The 18689-nt window shown below is 37.0% G+C and overlaps 1 protein-coding gene across 13 annotated transcripts in view; it reads right to left on the bottom strand.

Annotated features, from left to right (window-relative positions):
• Positions 1–11646: 11646 nt before the first annotated feature.
• Dh31-R (Diuretic hormone 31 Receptor) overlaps positions 11647–18689 on the bottom strand; it is a 451262-nt gene continuing 444219 nt past the window's right edge. For 4 of the 13 annotated variants that reach the window (XM_073989144.1, XM_073989143.1, XM_073989147.1 and 1 more), the window contains 2 exons: positions 17293–17453; positions 11647–13322 (listed from right to left, as the gene is read on the bottom strand). In XM_073989144.1, the coding sequence (XP_073845245.1) occupies positions 13274–13322; positions 17293–17453 (210 nt within the window). In that variant the 3' untranslated portion in view covers positions 11647–13273. Of the gene's footprint in view, positions 13338–17292; positions 17454–18689 lie in introns of all 13 variants that reach the window. The other 9 variants (XM_073989151.1, XM_073989150.1, XM_073989152.1 and 6 more) reach the window with 5 other exon arrangements.

Genomic DNA, 18689 nt, shown 5'->3' with positions numbered 1-18689 from the left:
TACGAATAAGGAAGTAGTATTACGAAGAAGAAAGACTCGATACGACGAAGACGGAAAGGTCTACGAATAAAAAATACGAAGGAGGAAAGAAGAACGAAAGGAGAGGATGACCTAGCGGGAAAGAAGTGGAAGAAGCGAAGAATTAAAACAAACATACGATCTACGAGCGGAGAAGATTAAAAAAAAAAAACACCAATAAAATTTAAAGCAGCAGTGTGCTCAGTGATAAGAAGAGCATTACTCTACAACTTTAACAACGGCGGCGGGAAGATGCATTCCCATTATGCTTAAAACGAAGACGAGAGGAAGAACGAATACGACGAGAGAAGTCGAAGTATAAAAAATTAAACCTTCGACAAAAAACGATAAGAAAAACGAGGAAGACGAAAGAAGAGGTAATCGGAGCAGCGGTGAAAGTGGAACAACGGACGACGAAGAAAAAGAGCAATTCTGCGACAACAATCAAGAACTAAGCACTATTCCATATATTAAGAACTAATACATCATAATTTAATCGACATGGATGCAGAAGATATTTTATACAAGAATCGATGGTTAAGAAGTTTAAGCAGAGCATTTAATTTCACTCTGGCGAGACTCAACGAGATGATGGCTGACGTGGTAGAAATCGAGGGAGATTACTTTTTAAAACAAACGTATAGATCCTTGGACCACAGTATGATGAATCTTAAGGAGAGATACGACATAATTTTAAATCAAGGAGGAGGTAACTGTTTTATGGAAAAGCAGTTGGAGCAAGCACAAACAGTTTGTTTCTGGACACAAAGAGCAATAATGAAAAAGCTGAGTGCCATTAAAGAATTCGAGGCCGATTTCGAGAAGAAGTCAAACAACTGGAAACCAAGATACTCCCGGTCACCAGCAGTTGAAACATCTTCGAAAGAAACTAAAACGACGATATACAAGAAAGCAATCAATTATATTGACAGTAGTGAGAAGGGGTCAAATGAAGCTGAACCAACATCCATGGCCAATAATCAATCTAAAGCAATAAACGCCGAAAGCGGCATGGTGGGAGAAAAAGAAAAAGTGCAGGAGTCGTTAACAAACGAAATACAAAAAAAGATCAAGAAACCCAAACTCAATATAAATCCAAATTCTATTAACGACAGTCCAACAACGATGCAACAACATCTAAATCAGCAACATGAGTCGGAGACAGCAGCAATATGTGGCCAAAAGTTGCCACTCTTTGCCCTTGAAGAAGATGAAATTAACGGTGTTTTGATACATCGAATCCATAATAACAATATTAATCTGGAGGAATTACAACAGCAGCATCATCACCAGCAGCGACATGAAATGTTGTCATCGTCCTTATATGTGAACGACCAGTTGGTCGAAAAGAGTTCCTCCATAAAAAGAAACATCGAAGACAGTAAAGCAAAGGAGGTTCTTGGCACTAAGCGGTGGGCACATCAGAAGACCACTCGAATAAAGGAGATTCAAAGGAAAGTATTTAGGTTTCTAACGGTCAACAGAAAGAGATGTTCCATACGAAATATTGAGCTAAAGAAGGAGGCCATTCTTGAGCGACGGAGGTCGCCAAATAATTCCGAATTCTGGAAGATGAGACCGACTGATGCAGGTGAAGGAAAGCGCAACAGAAATTCTATGGAGAGATGGTTGCAGCGATTGGCAGGTGCCATCACGTAAACGCAGATGCAGGCTTGGTCACATTTTTATTATATTTTGATAGCCTGCCCCAGGATGTTTAATTCTTAAACATTCATTTCTTTTATTTTTTCGCAAACCTATAATTATTTTTATATGCAGGTCAAGTCAACACTATCAAACATTAATTTTCTTCATATATTGAGTTAGTTTATATTTAGTGAATCAACTACGAATATTTATACCCTATACCACAATGTGGAAAAGGGTATAATAAGTTTGTTTTCCCAAAAATTCATGTAACGCCGCGAAATATTCGTCGTAGACCCCTCATGTGGTATACCAAACTTCATATCTCGACGAGATAAAGCGATTTAGCGATGTGTGTCCGTCCGTCCGTCTGTCCGTCCATTAAAAATTGTAATCAAGCTAGAGGCCGCAATTATGGACCGATTGTCACGAAATTTAGTATGGAGGTCGGGTTTGGACCAGAATAGAACTGATTAGTTTTTGGCGATGATCGTGAAATGTTAAAGGGATGAAATGGACCAAAAACAAAATTTTTGCTCGATTTTGTAGCCGCTCTGTAGGTCGCAATAATAGTCCGATCGGCGCGAAATTTTAAACGTAGTTTTGGTTTGAGATGAAGAAGTAGCGTGCAAGTCAACGGTATGATCGGATAATATTTAGCGGGTTAAATTGATCAAAACTTTTGTGTGAAAATTGGTAAAATTTCTAATGCACATCTTATAACAGCTAGCCCGGAAAGCTAGTGCACAGGGATAGTGGTATAGGGTATCACATGGTCGGCCCCGTCCGACTATAGTCTGTTCTTACTTGTTTTTAAATATTATTATTTTTAAAGGCCGACCAGAATGTTTAATTCTTAAACATAAATTTCTTCTAATTGTTAAACGGTTTTATAGTTATCTTAGATACAGTCCACAACTTATCTTTAATTTCTTAATTTCATGTATTTATTCATATCTCAATCCTAATCATTAAACTCCAAGCTGTTTTTTATGCCGGCCGCGAGAATGTACAAATTACTTTTGTACATACTTTTTGCTTGTGTCGAGGCGCTGGAAATTCTGATGATAAAGAATAAATTTTCCACTCGAGTTTCCAGCAGCCAAATCAATAAATATTTTATTACCATTATGAGTTCAGATCATAAGTGGTAAATTATGTTGTCATATGTCGGGAACACTTTAAAAGCATTTAAGATCCCACATGCAGCGGTAGCTGTTATCACTAGTGTTGTGTGTGCATTACGAGCGACCGCACTTTAGTTTTTATGACTCTTCTTATGACACACACGATGTTGGAAAATTCTTCATTGATCAACGGATTGTTTGGTTTGGTCAATGAAGGGTTTAGAGATAAGAATTAGTGATAGTCTAGGTTAAGAAATATTTTGTAAAGTAGCATGTAAGTTGCAATTTGAAAATAAAAAAATGAGTGTCTCATCAACACCCAACCTGCCAGCATCTTTATTTACAAGTGGTCTTTGCAGACGATATGAAGGGAGTCTTTATAGGCAATCAGAATGGATGAGCTGAATTAAGCCTTTATAAATGTGCTGAAGGGAGTCTTTATAGACGAGTTGAAGGGAATCTTTATAGACGAGCTGTAGGCAGATTTTATAAATGACCTGAAGGGAGTCTTCGCAGGAAAGCTGAAGAAGTCTTAACAGACGAGTTGAAAGTAGTCTTTTTAGACGAGCGGAAAAGAGTCTTTATAGATATATAGTCTTTATTGAAGAACTAAAGGAACCTTTGTAAACGAGAGGAAGGAATTCTTAATTGAACAGCTGAAGGGAGTCTGAATAGACGAGCCGAAGGGAGTTTCTATAGACCAGCCGAAGAGAGCGCCGAAAGAAGTCTTTATAAACAAGCTGTAGGGAGTCTTTATAGACGACCTGAAGGAAGTCTTTATAGACGAGCTGAAGGAGTCTTTATGCACGACCTGAAGAGAGTTTTTATAATCTTTATAGAAGAGCTAAAGGGAGTCTTTATAAACGAGCTGAGTCTTTATAGAGAACCTGTAGGCTGTATTTATGAGGGTAAGCTGTATTTATGAGGGCATTTATGCCTTTCGAGAGTTTTTTTTTGTCAAAGTTTGTGTGTTGCCAGGAGTTCAAAAGCTCAATTCGGAAAATTGTAAATATTGATGAACTTTTTTGAAGGGAGTATTATGAGTTGGGATTGGCTACTCCTGCTGATGAGGGTCCCGGAGGGGTAATATTTAAGGATCGGAATGGGCAAATAATTTATTTGGAGAAAAAGTCAAAATTTTTTTCCAAAACAAATATCTCAGCTTAAATAAGGGGTATACCAAAAGCAAAACCTGACAATGATTGCAGAAATTATCACCTTTCTAACGATGTAAAATAAGTTGTCGTAGGTGGTCAAACAACGAATATATCACAATAGTCGCATATAAAACCCAAATTTTCATGTTTGCGATTTTATTTATAATGTCGAATATCACAGCATTGGTTGGAGACTTTCCAGTAACAAATCCTTACTATGAAAGTATAAAATCCCATCTTTACAATGATGCAAAGTAGGTTGGCGTAGGTAACCAAAAAACGGAGATATCGCAACTGTCGAAAATACATCCAATTTTTCCATTTTTTGAAATCACGCTACAGGTCGCAATTTTGATCGGGTAGTCACGAAATTTTGGTGGTTGATGGAGAGGAAGAAGATGGCCGGATAATACTCAGGGGTCGGAATTGGCAAAAAACTTATTTGGAGAAAATGTCAACTTTTTATTCCAAGCAAATATATATCTCGGCGTCTATAATGGCTATACCAAAAGCAAAACCTGATAATGAAATTAGAAAATATCACCTTTCTAACGATGTACACGGTGCGCCTTAAGTAATTCTAAATGATAGGTGCTTACACCTGAAACTACAATGTTCATAGATGAGAAAAAAAAAACAAAAATTCGCCGGAGGGATTTTCAAATAAGTCGGGGCCAAAATTCACATTTTTAGAGCCTTTTTAGGTTTTCATAATTTTGCTTGGAAACCTCAAGCCGTATCGAAATGGGTTTAAAGAAAGTGTTGCAGCAGTGAAAATTCTCTACAAGATTGTCCTTTATGATGTTTTCGTTGGTATTACCATTTTTGCGATATAGAAGTTCACATTTTGACAATTTATTGACTGTATCATCTCCATATAAAACTAGGTCATGACTGCAATTTCCCAAATTAAATTTATATATCTCAAAAATGGTGCAACCTAGGAAAAAATTGCGAAATCCAATCTTATAGAGAATTTTCACAGCTATATAAAACTTACCGTTTTCAAGCAAATCGTGAAAATCTTACAAAAAAAAACTAAAAATGTGTCCTGAACTTCTATATCTCAAAAATGGTAAACCCCAGGAAAAAATCATAACGGCCAATCCTCTGGAGAATTTTCACAGCTACACAATTTTCTTTAGCCCCATTTCGATAGGACTAAAAATGTGAAGTTTGACCGCGATTTACTTAAAAATGCCTCCAACGACTTTTTCTGGTTTTTGGATTTTTCTCATCAATGAACATTGCTGTTTCAGAATCCGCGAAAACTTCCCAGGTGTAAGCGGTTTTCATTCAATGTTAGTTAAGGTGCAGCACCCTGCATGACATTGTTTTTAATGGGCCATACAGTAAGTACATTGTCCCAATTTAAACTTCTATATCTCAAAAATGTTAAAGCCTATAAAAATACAGTTGAGGTCAATCTTGTGGAGAATTTTCACTGCTAAAACATTTTCTTTAATCTCATTTCGAAAGGTCTTGCGGTTTCCAAGCAAAATCGTGAAAATCTAAAAAAGCCCTAAAAATTCGAATTTTGACCGTGATTTATTTGAAAATCCCTCCGGCGATTTTTTTGTTTTTTTTATTCGATTTTTCTCATCTATGAACATTGTAGTTTCAGAAATCGCAAAAACTTCCCAGGTTTAAGCACCTTTCATTTAAATTTAGTTAAGGCGCACCTTGTGTAAAGAAGGTTGCCGTAGGTGGTCAAACAAATTTTGAAGGTTAATGGGGGTCCCATACAGGAAGAAGCCTACTGATTTTGGTGATGGTCGGATAATATTCAAGAGTCGGAATGGGCAAACATCGTATGTGGACAAATATTCAAAGTTTTATTCTTATGCGAATATCTTGGATTTCCGTAGTCGTATTCCTAAAGGAAAGCCCGTCAATGCATAAGGAAAATATCAACTTTATTATGATGCAAAATAGTTTGGCGCACATCACACTTTCTCTTTGGTTGGATGCGTTTCAACAATGAAGAAATTCTGAGCTTTAAAATGTTCCCAATTGCATTACCAAAATTGGTGAAATGCTAGTGATGTCGAAAAAGACGATGGGATATCCCAATTTCCAATTTATGGAATTTTATTTCCATGTCAGATATTTCTGCTTCTGTTGGATATATTCCAAGGAGAGAGCTTGATAATGAAACTAATCCAGCTGAGCTTCAAATTAATACAAAATGCGACATTTATAGTAAAATATCAGAGTTATAGCAAAAAGCGCTAAGCTATCACAATTTTAATATTTGGAAGTTTGTACTTTCATGACAAATATCAATGAAGAAGACCAGCAAAGCTTTAAATCAGTACCAAGTAGATGTTGACAGTAGTCAAATATAAAATTAAATATTAATTATTTTGGTTTAGTTCGCCTTAAGTAATTTTGTAAAAAGGCCAGATAGGTGAAAACTTTAGTATCTCCCTAAAATAAATGTTTACGAGAGAAAAGCTCATGCAGAGGGGTTGTGGTGTAGGGTATCACATAGTCGGTCCCGTACCGTAGCCTTTTCTCACTTGTTTTTAATAAAAAATCGTAGCAATTTTTCAACATCTTCGTGCTTTTCAAATCAACTCCATGGTGGACATATCTGTTCACAATTTCTTGATTGTTGTAATGCCATTTTAATTTTGCAGGTAATCTAGTACCTCTCCTGAAAACGAGTATTTTTTATTTTGTTAAGTTTACTTCCAAATGCCATTGAAGACAGCATTCATGGATAGCATCTATCTGCAGATCTGTTGGCGAATCGGATAAAATCCCAATATCGTCAGCATAAAGCAATACTTTAATTGTAGTCCCGGTAAAACATATGTTAAATAATTTAAATATAGTGAGAAAAGGGTAGGATTAAGTATGCAACCTTCTTTTATTCCAGAGTTTGCACTGAATTACTTTGAAGAAGTGTAACCATCCCAAACTTTGGTTGATGAATTCAATTATAGACCCTGTAGAATTCGTATAAGCTTTGTAGATAGTCCCATACTTGAAAGTTTGGAGAAAAGACTGTTTCTGGGGATCAGGTCGAAGGCTGTTGAAAAATCAACGAAGAAAGCATATGTATATTTGTTGTGGGTATTGTGAAGATATACAGTATTAACAAGATTAAAGATATGGTCAACCGTAGAATATTTTTTTCTGAATCCTGCCTGGAACTCATTTAGTAAATCTTTTCTGGTTATGCAACTTGTAATTCGTTTTAATAAAATGCTATTAAAATTTTTTGACATAGTATTCATAAACGATAAGCCTCTATAGTTCGTTACAATATTATGATCGCCCTTTTTGAACAGTGGTATCAATATAGACTGCCTGAAATATGTTGGTATTTCTTGGAATAAAAATATTTTATTGAAAACGGTTAGGACATCAGTTATCATAATACAACTGTTTTTTCTTCGAACATAAGTTTCGGAATTTTATTCTGGAAAGGAAATAGTTTTTATACCCTACACCACTATGTGCAAAGGGTATTATAAGTTTGTTTTGGTAAAAATTCATGTAATACCGAGAAATATTCGTCGGAGACCCCCAATGTGGTACACCAAACTTCATATCTCGACGAGATAAAGCGATTTTAAGATGTGTGTCCATCCGCCCGTCTGTCCATTATAAATTGTAATCAAATTATGGACCGATCGTCACGAAATGCATGGAGGTCGGGTTCAGACCAGAATAGATCCCTATTTTTGTTGGAGATGATCGTGCAATATTTAGCGGGTGAAATAAACCAAAAACATAATTTTTATCCAATTTTGTAGCGGCTCTGTAGGTCGCAATAATAGTCCGATCAACGCGAAATTTTGAATATGGTAAGAGTATATGATAAAGAAGTAGCTTGCAATTGGCGATCAGATAATATTTAGAGGGTTAAATGGACCAGAACTTTTGTGTGAAAATTGTGAAAAATTTTAATATACCGCATATATTTTTATTCCTGAAAGACACATTCTTCCCTCGTGAGTTATATTTGGAAGACGATCTCTTGACCTTTGCACTGATGTCGATTACGTTGATGTACGTGATCAGATAACAGAGCTACAGCCTAATACATCCAGTTTTTTTGTTTGTAGTGTAGTGATTAACACTCTAGAGGTCACAATTATAGCTCAATAGTCACGAAATTTTGCAGGAGGTAAGAGTTTAGGTAGAAGAAAATGGTTATAATTATGCATTATGATCTGATACTATTTAGAGGGTGACGTAGACCATTACTTTTGTATGAAAAATATACAAATTTTATTTTTAGTCCATATTTTAATTCTTGGAGGGCATATACCGTCAAAATAGCCTACATATAGAATAATAACCACTGACCTTTCCCTTGATGCAAATTGCAATAATGTGTCTCCTAGATAACGGGCCTAATATATAATATGTTTCGTGTAGAGAACCACAATTTCCTCCCATGCTACAAATTGTCTCTATCATGACAGAGAAATTTTCAGTTCAGTGGTCAAATTGGAATTTTTATACAAATATTGCCGCATGGGGTCGCTTCGCCACCTATTTTATACCTCAGGATTTAGGGTAAAGGGGATACAAAGAAAATACGACCAAAGATGTGTCTCATTCAAATATTGGTTTTAGACCCCAAGTATGTTTGAAATAAATTCGTTTCAGACAATTTGGAGTCTATTTAGCCCTGTCCGTTCATCTGTCTCTCTTAATGTCTAGCTGGCTGGTGCGCACGATAACTCTAGAACGGATCTACCGATTGGAACCAAATTTTATACATCGTAATATTTTGCCCAAACTTTGTTTAAGTTCGAATATAGGCTATGTCAGACCAAACCCCCACAAAAAAGTTCAAAATTGTTTTCAAAATTGTTTTTGTTTTTCGAAGAATTGTCTGAACGATAACTGGCGAAGTGAGCAATCGATTTGCTCCAAACTTGCCATATATTATTATTCCTTCCAGATATAGATCGGATAAGACTATATCGGTCCACACCTTAGGGTACCTCCCACACAAAATTCGGAGAAGGGAAATTTAAGAGTCCTCTCGAATCTTTTTGAGTTTTTTTTGCAGATTGTACTTGCTCCACAAATCCGCAAGATAACTCTCAAGGGGATTTTCTGATTGGTCGAAACTTTACACATCGTATTATTTCATCCAGTCATGTGACAGGTTGGAATATGGACTATATCGGCCCGTCCTTCGAGTACCTTCCACACAAATTTTAGGAAAAGTGTAGATTGAGGACCCGTATCGGATCTATTTGATTATTATCATTATTATTTTTTTTTTTTTGAAGAAGGTTCTTTTCGCGGTCCCTATTCTGGTCCCTTTTTCAGAGGTAAGACATACTTCCTGAGATAATAGTCCAGAAGTTCCAAAAACCCCTGCCGGTTCCAACTAAAATTACAAATCTGAAAAAATAATTCTCAAACTTTGCCAAAACTCAGAAGTTAAGGCCTGGGTACATAAGCTGCCTCGCCTCATTGCCTTGCTTTCCTGCTTCATTTCTGACATAACGAAAATACAGAATAAAGAAGGAGCAAATTTCAAACTGGGTTGCCATTTTTTTTTATTCTTTTATCAGAAACAAGCCCGACTTTGATTTTTTCCTTACTGGTTATACCCTACACCACTATGTGGGGAGGGTATTATAAGTTGGTTTTGGCCAAAAAGTTTGTAACGCATCGAAATAATGGTCCTAGACCCATACTTATATATACCAAAATGAATGTCTCGACGAGCTGAGTCGATCTGGCTATGTGTGTCCGTCCGTCAGTCCGTCCGTCTGTCCGTCTGTCCATCTAAACCTTGTAATCACGATACAGGTCGCAATTTTGATCGGATCGTCACCAAATTTTGGGTGTTGATGAGGGTCCCGGAGGGGAAGAAGCCTATTGATTTTGGTGATGGTCGGATAATATTCAGGGGTCGGAATGGGCAAAAAACCTATTTGGGGAAAAAGTCAACGTTTTATTTCAAAGCGAATATCTCCGCATCTATAATGGGTATGTCAAAAGCAAAACCTGCTAATGACAGTAGAAAATATCACCTTTTCAACGATGTATAGTAGGTTGTCGTAGGTGGTCAAACAAAGAAGAAATCGCAATAACCGCTAATACAACCCATCTTTTTATTTTTGCGATTTGAGTTATAATGACGAATATCACAGCTTTGGTTGGGGATCTTCCAAAAGCAAAGCCTGACTATGAAAGAAGAATATCCCACCTTTACAATGATTCAAAGCGGGTTGGCGTAGGTGGCCAAATAACGGAGATATAGCAATAGTCGGTAATACATCCCATTTTTCAATTATTTTCAAAATCGAGCTACAGGTCGCAATTTTGATCGGATCGTCACGAAATTTTGGGAGTTAATGGGGGTCCCACAGAGGAAGAAACCTATTGATTTTGATGATGGTCGGATAATATTCAGGGGTCGAAATGGGCAATAATTTATTTGGAGAAAAGGTCAACGTTTTATTTCAAAGCCAATAGCCCTGTTTCTTTAAGAGGTATATCAAAAGCAAAACCTGGCAAGGAAAGTAGAAAATAACACCTTTACAACGATGTACAGTAGGCTATCGTAGGTGCTCAAACAACAGAGATATCGCAATAGTCGGTAATGCATCCCATTTTCCGATTTCTTTATAATCACGCTACAGGTCGCAATTTTGATCGGATCGTCACGAATTTTTTTGGAGTTGATGCGAGACCCGCAGAGGAAGAAGCCTATTAAGTTTGGTGATGGTCGGATAATATTCAGGAGTCGGAATAAGCAAAAAACTTATGTGGAGAAAACTCAAATCTTATGCGAATATCTCCGCTTCCGGTAGGAGCATTCCAAAAAGAAATCCCGCCAATTGTAGAAGAAAAGATCTCCTTTATATTGATGCAAAGTATGTTGGCGTAAGTGAGCAAACAACCGAGATATTGCAAAAGTCGGTAATATATCCATTTTTATTTTTTTCATTTTTTGTAATCACGCTACCGGTTGGAATTTTGATCGGATAGTCACTAGATTTTGGGGGTAGATGCGGGCCCCACAGAGGAAGAAGCCTATTGATTGTAGTGATAGTCGGATAATATTTAGGGGTCGGAATGAGGAAAAACTCATGTGGAGACAAATTCAAAGTTTTTTTTTGTGAATATATCGGCTTCTAGTAGGGGTTTCCTGTCAATAGAAGAATACAATATTACCTTTAAATTGGTGTAAAGTAGGTGGCCAAACAAGGGAGATACCACAATGCATCCAATTCTTCCATTTTTTGCAATCACGCTACAGGTCGCAATTTTGATCGGATGGTCACGAAATTTTGGTTGCTTATGGGGGTCCCAGAGAGAAAAAGGGAATATTATGTTTGATGGTATTCGGATTATATTCCCTAAAAGAAATTTTTACCAGTGAAAGGCTTATGCACAGGGGTAGTGGTGTAGGGTAACACATGGTCGGCCCCGTCCCGACTATAGCCTTTGCTCACTTGTTTTTATTTGTTTTATCTCAAAAAGCAAATCCATAAAAATAGTGTTGAATTTTAATGATGGTCCCAAGCTTTCTACTCGATGGTATTCTCATTGATCCAATTACATCGTGAAATTATATTTGTTGGACCTCTAGTGGCCTCTAGTGATATTAATCTTGTGTTCTATTGATGGTGACCAACAAAAAACATTTTATGCTCTATGGATTTCAAACCTTTAAACCTTTTTAAATAAAAACAACAACCCCTTCATTTCGGTTAAAGATATCTTTGCAAATTTATTTAACATTTTTCTTTCACTTATCAAATATTTACACAAATACAAACACATACTTACATATGTATGCAGTTACTCGTTACTTATTTCAAATGATTTAAAAGTTACTTGTACCAAGTCATCATTTTATATCTTAATAAAAAATATTGATTAAACTAAAACTGAGTTGAAGCGTGTTAAAGATAACTTAAAGTTTCATATCTCTAAGAGTAAAGATCGATTTACACCGGGTGTTCATTAAAATTTTGCAACTATATGAGTATAATAAACCTTTGTATGTGGTTTTTCTTTTTGGGTTTTCAATTTCAAATAAGAAAAGTTTATAACAAAAAACTAGAAGAAGAATAAATCTACTTACAATGCTTACAACCACTTTACAAAATGTAATTTTATTGTGATATCTTAGGTTTGTGCCAGGTGGGTGGGTTGGTGTGTGGGTGTGTGTGTGTGTGCGGATGTGCGTTTGTGTGTGTGTGTTTTGGTGGGTAAAGAGCTTAGTAAAGCATGTTATACTCGAGATGCAATTTGCATAACTTTCTTAAAGTCATTTCTTAATGATTTTGAATCTTCTGTTAGCTGCTGCTTAGGGTGGGTGGGGTGTAAAGTAGAGTATCTAAAGGGTTTCTTCGATCATTGTGGGGTCAAGTCGATTTAAATTGTTTTTATTTGTTGTGGTTGTCACCAAAACCACACCAGTCGTCGCACCTGGCCGTATGCTACCAGTAGCCTCACTCCTGTTGTTGTCGTTTGTATTGAAAATAGCCGGGTTGGCTGTTGAAAATGCTTTTGCATTGCAGCTGCCGGAGAGTGTTGATGGTTGAGTGAAATTGTTGTTGATTGTATTACCATTGATGGATGAAGATGCTATTGCTGGTTTTGAGGTTAAATGAGATATTGCTGATGGCATTGTTGTGGTGTTTGTTGCAGTGGCTGCTGCCGCTGTTGTTGTTGCTATCACAACTAAAGCAGTCGTTGTATTGGAACTAAAATTTTCATGAGATGTCGTCATTGGCATTTTGTTTAGAATTAATTTTTCGTTTTCCTTTGAGGCTGTTGCCGATGCAAATTCTGTTGTTGCTGTTAGTCCTTGGCTACCTCGTTCAACATCATCAGCATCATCCACACCGTCAATGGCATCGTCCACTTCTTCCTCTATGACGGTGGTGGTGGCGGAGGTGGTGACAGCGGCATTAATATCCACTGTCATTTCCATTAAAACATCACTGGCATTTGCATTCGTTGTTGGGTGACTGCGATTAGGATGTTGATGTTGTGGCGTTACAGACATTGCCTGGGATTCTTCCATCAATGGCTGGCGTATCCGTGAATTATCCATTGTGCTACGGCGACGGAAAATGTTCACATTTCTCAAGCCATTTAAAATGCCACCACCACTGCCACTACGATTAACTGCACGTTGTTGTTGGTGTTGCTGCTGTTGTTGCATAGATGCTGGGGAATGTCCAAAGTTCACTGTTTGCTGGTGTGCGGCACTACTGTGGGATCTTTGACGTTGATTATGACGTTGGTGTCCTTCACTGCTCATGGAGGACGAAACAGCACTCGATGCTCGCCTTTTGCCAGCCAATGACGACATCTCTTTTAGTCATACCTTCTCTTCACCGGGCATTGTGGGACCGCAGCGTACGAACTGAAATCAAAAGAACTAACATTTTTGGTATATAAACTCGCTAAGATAACGATAATAAAAGTCAATTTTGTTTATTTAGTTAAAGCATTTTTTGTAGTTGTTGTTAGTGTTGTTGTTGGTGATAGGAAAGCCAATTTAGCAAAATGATAATGCAACCAAAAAAAAAAAAATTTAATAAAATGAAAGTAATTTCAATAGAGCAGTTTTTTGTGAGTAGAAAAAAGAAAAATAAAGAAATTCTTAAGTATATTAGTTCGGGTTAATGTCACTACTATTCAGCGCTCTACTGTAAGTATGGAAAGTTTAAACAAAATCTGGAAATTACATGAAATTTACTTTTATCCGGTCATATTGATGAAAAAACGTGCACTCTATTTCATGTCCAGGAACTGTGGCTTAATTTGTTACACACAACTATTCAAATTTACGTAGAAGTGGGTTTTAGGGTGAGTGCTAAATATGGGAAGTTAGCAAAGTTCAGAACTTATCTCAGTTCCTCTATATCTAAAAAGCACAAGAGAGCTATGAACTCTAATGTGACTGTAATGCTCACTATCACCCTTTTTAGGACCATAATATGTGATTCTGCGCAACGGCTATTTAAACTTTTTATACCCTACACCATTATGTCGGGTGGGTATTATAAGCTGGTTTTGGCCAAAAAGTTTGTAACGCATCGAAATAAAGGTCGTAGACCCATACATATATATTCCAAAATGAATGAGTCGATCTGGCTATGTGTGTCCGGCCGTCTGTCCATCTAAACCTTGCAATCACGTTACAGGTTGCAATTTTAATCCGATCGTCACCAAATTTTGGGTTAGCAAAACCTGCTAATGAAAGCAGAAAATATCACCGTTTGCAACGATGTAACGAAGATTGTCGTAGGTGGTCAAACAACGAAGATATCACAATAGCCGCTAATAGAACCCAACTTTTCATTTTTGCGATTTTAATAATAATGACGAATATCACAGCTTTGGTTGGGGACCTTTCAAAAACAAAGTCTGGCTATGAAAATAGAAAATCCCATCTTTACAATGATGTAAAGAAGGTTGGCGTAGGTGGCCAAATAACGGTAATACATCAGCATATACAAGGTCGTTCAGGTGATCCATATTTCATTGGTGCTACATTATTCCTCGACGCGGATTGTTGTCGATTGTCCTGACAATTATTCAATCAATAACAATAAGAAATAGCAGCGGTGACAGTACGCATCCATGTCTCACCCTGGATTTTACGGATATCGCGGGGGAGAGTTTATTGCCATGTCTTACTCTGCATTCAAAACGGTAGTATTGTGCTTTGATTAGGTTACAAATCTTGTCATGCGGTGCTATGTTTGTGATGTTTAATTGTAGCTTTTTCGATATTGCTGTCGGATGCTTGGATTTTTGAGTTTTTGGATGTCTTAACGTATGGATGTGTGGTTGTTACGAATGTCTGTGCGCACAATTTTTAGGTGGAATTCGCCGATCAGAAGATGGTGGTCTGAGGTGGGGAAACCCATGTAATCTTATGCGACCTTTTGTGGGGAAAAAGCGTGCCACCTATTATCATATTGTTGGAGCTAAACATTTCCGTGAACATCTCGACATTTTCATTAATTTCGTCTATGCCTTGATTCCCATGATATTTGTTAGGTTATCGTTATTGGCGCCAACTTGAAACAATTTTTGAGAAAAAATTCATATCATACATTTGTTCAAAGAAATATTTTTTTAAAATCGATTTGTGCGTGGACATTTTTATATTTCAGTGGAATAAACGTTATTTTAGTGATTAATAAGCAAAAGTTCATTCATCCATGCTACAGAAAATCCGATTTTCAATATTTGGACGGTTTTAGCTGCATATTTTGACCGAACTGAAATTTGACTTCACAAAACATCCCCACCAAAAATTGTTAACATAGGCCCATGTTTTGGTATAGCTCCCATATAACTGTACGTCCCGATTTTCGTTATTTTGAGGATATTAACTACCTTTTTTACTGAAGCACCTGTAATTTGACTTTTACGGTTCCCAGTGGTCACAAAATTTCTCCACCTATATCAAGGTGGTGCCCTTAATTACTAGTCTGTTGACTTCAAGAGCTGGGAAATACGGTCTAATTTCGGCCAGTAGATATATGGCGAGTAGCTGCAGTTGTAATGATGTCGCGAAAAATCGCTCAGCTAACCAGGGATCCGAGAAACTGGCCAGCTCTCTGAAGCGGTGATTGGTAAATTCTCTTTTTCTTGTTGTTGTAACAGTGTTTTATTATTATGTTTGTATGTTCGTTCGGCTCTGGGTCTATCTCCAGTTCCAGGAAAGTGGCTACTTCGATATGATGTAACCACAGAGCCACTGGAGTTAAATGAGTAGGCTTGGCGGGACAGTTGAATAGGTGCTTAGTATGGTGCGGGCCCATGCCGCATACTGGACAGATGTCTTGCACAGTGCGATCAATTCCCGCCCAATAGGAATTTAGGCGACTGCAATATCCCGAGCGTAATTGAGCCAAAACTAATCTGGTGTGTTATATAATAATTGCTTATGGCCTTGGCAACTGTGTCCGTGTGAATGCTGTTCAAACCTGCCTGATGTGCCTGTTGATCTAGAGGTTCTCTCTTATATTGATATTTCTGGGTGTATCGGTGGCCATCAGATGGTGATTGGGATGGCTTTCACGGTAACACCCGAGCAAGTACTGCAACGATAGCATCTCATTATGTTGCCGTACTGGAAGAATCTTTGCCTCCTCATGTAGATGGTCCACTGCAGATTTTAGGAGGCACCCTGTTGCTGTTCTCAGGGCGGCGTTTTGACAAATTTGAATCTTATCCCACTGCGTGTTACATAAATTCGAGGACCAAACTGGCGCCGCATTGCTTACCACAGACCGACCCATACGTGGTCAACAAGGTTTATTTATCAGCACCCCAAGTGCTGCCGGCTAGGGACTTGAGGACCTTGTTCCTACATTTCAGTTTATCGCAGATAGCTGTGGCATGCGAGGACGACGTGAAAGTGGTGTCGAATGAGACCCCTAGAATTTTGGGGCAGTGTGTGGTCGGAATTCTGCTACCATCGACCCTGATGTTCAACTCTCTTCTATACTGCACCGTCAATGTGGTGTACAGTGTGGCCGTCGATTTAGTGGCGGATATCTGCATATTCCTCGCGTTCCAAAGTACCAATAGTGCAAAGGTGAATTTTCACGAAAATTCTCTATAAGCCATATTTTTGTGTTATGAAAAAACTTTACCAGTTCATTGTTGTGGCTAAAAAATTATATTTTCGGTTAACGATAACCTGACCGATGAAAAATGTTTACCAGTTTATTACAGTGGCTAAATAACGAATCCTACAAAAATGTATGAAAATCGGGTCAGATGTTGATATTGCTCCAATATGTATATTTGACCAACTATAGGTACAAATACAACTACTAAGGATGGGTCGGGGGCACAACAATGAACTGGTAAAGTTTTTCCATCGATTATAGCATAAATACAGCCTTTAGGGGATTATCATGAAAATTCCCACGTTTTACTGGTTTGGTATGATGCTATCTCCAAAGGTGTGAAATTTTAATTGTAAAAATAGTGTGTGTGTGTGTACATAAATTATAAATCAATTAAAAATATTAAATAATTTATGCACTTCGAATGAAAATATTCTTTAATGAGAAATTAAATTCACATTTTTCAGAAAATAAACATTTTATCTCTAATCGATTAAATTGAATTTTACGCCTCAAATGTAATTTCCAGTTTTGTTAAATATTTTCCATTTCACTTCAGAATTGATTGGTTGGTTCTATTAGCTAAGCATTTAAATGTAAAAATTAATTAAATTAAAGCGCCGGGCGGACGTAATAATGAGATGAGAATGGGTGGCGAATGATAAGCAGAGAAGCAAGAAAGCGATTTTGAAAACAAACAGAAAAAAGTGGTATGAACATAAGACAGCCGACACTTACACGCACATACACATAAGTATACAAAATCTTACCGAGACCTGAGTGGCGGTGTAGGAATTGGCCCGAGGTCGATTGCTTAGGAATGTAGTGCGCCAGCGACGCTTTACTTGGGCAATAACTTCGCCATTGCAAAAGCAGAACAGAGTGGCAACACAAAGACCCTGGAAATACAGAAAAAAAGAAACACAGAACAGAGTATGAATGTTTAAAATATAAAAACAAGTGAAAAAAGCTTTTGTAGCAAATAAATTCATTTGATGTTAAGGGGGTTGGATAAAGGAATTTTAGAAATAAAAAATAACATACAAACTTTAAGTGTAAAACTCACATTGAATGAGTTTAATGTTGTTTATAACGGAAAGCCAATTACGATTTCGTTATAAAACCCTTACCCTCATTCAACCCAACCATCCTTATTGCAAATATGTAGTTCTTAATTTCCTTTACAACAGATAAAACTATGATAATCGCAATCTAGCTCATTAAAACCGTAAAAATTCCTTTTTGCTGTACAGTCTTTGTAATCAACATCATCACAGTTAACCAACGAATAAACCTCCTTGGTTTGCAACTAAAAATCCACAAAAAAGAGAAACAACCAACTATGGATGTACTTAACGTTATATCCAACATTTGTGGCACAACTGAAATGAGAATGTGGTAAAGAATTCCATTTTCCACAATGAATGAATTCCACCACCACATTTTATGGCACCAAGCCCAACAAGGAAACTCTTTTCCAAAGCGAGAACAACAAAAACCCGAGATACCGCACACAAAAGAAGTAAAGTTAAGCATTGCAAAATGGACTCCAACAATGTGTTCATGTCAGCGCGCAGCTTATGGTTTTTGTTTCAAAAACAGTTTGTAAGGTTTAACTGGATTCTCTAGTTTTTTTTTTTACTTTTGACTTGAAGGTGATTAACATAATACGACAAATAAATTTTATGGGAAATAGATAATGTAAATAAGTGTTTTGTTTATTTGAAAACTAATAACTCAAAGTGGCAATTCTGTCCTTACTCCATGAAAAGAAAAACATCCTGATAAGCAATGCATGTAATAAGGAAACTTAAGAACTACAAGGGAACTTGAAATTTATATAAAGATGTCATGATACTCTACGAGAGACTTAAATGTATTATTGAGTTAAGATTTCCTCGTATATCAATACCCTCATGAAATTATACATGAAGTAAAAAGTCCTTCTTTGAAAATTTTGCCTATTAGGCGAAGGTCATTTTTTATTAATTTGTTAATTAATTTCTCGTTAGAGACGAGCTTACTGACCAAGATGCTTTTTGAAAAAGGAAAGCCGACGATACGAACCCACACAATCACCTCCTTCATTTGGAGAGGATTAATGACGCTATGCTTATTTATACTAGAACTTCAAC

Source organism: Musca autumnalis, unplaced genomic scaffold (assembly GCF_047663935.1).
Source record: "Musca autumnalis isolate F117 unplaced genomic scaffold, ASM4766393v1 scaffold_5, whole genome shotgun sequence".
Lineage (NCBI taxonomy): Eukaryota > Metazoa > Arthropoda > Insecta > Diptera > Muscidae > Musca > Musca autumnalis.
The sequence above is the reverse complement of the archived record's forward strand: the minus strand, read 5'-3'. Positions and strand labels throughout refer to the sequence as shown.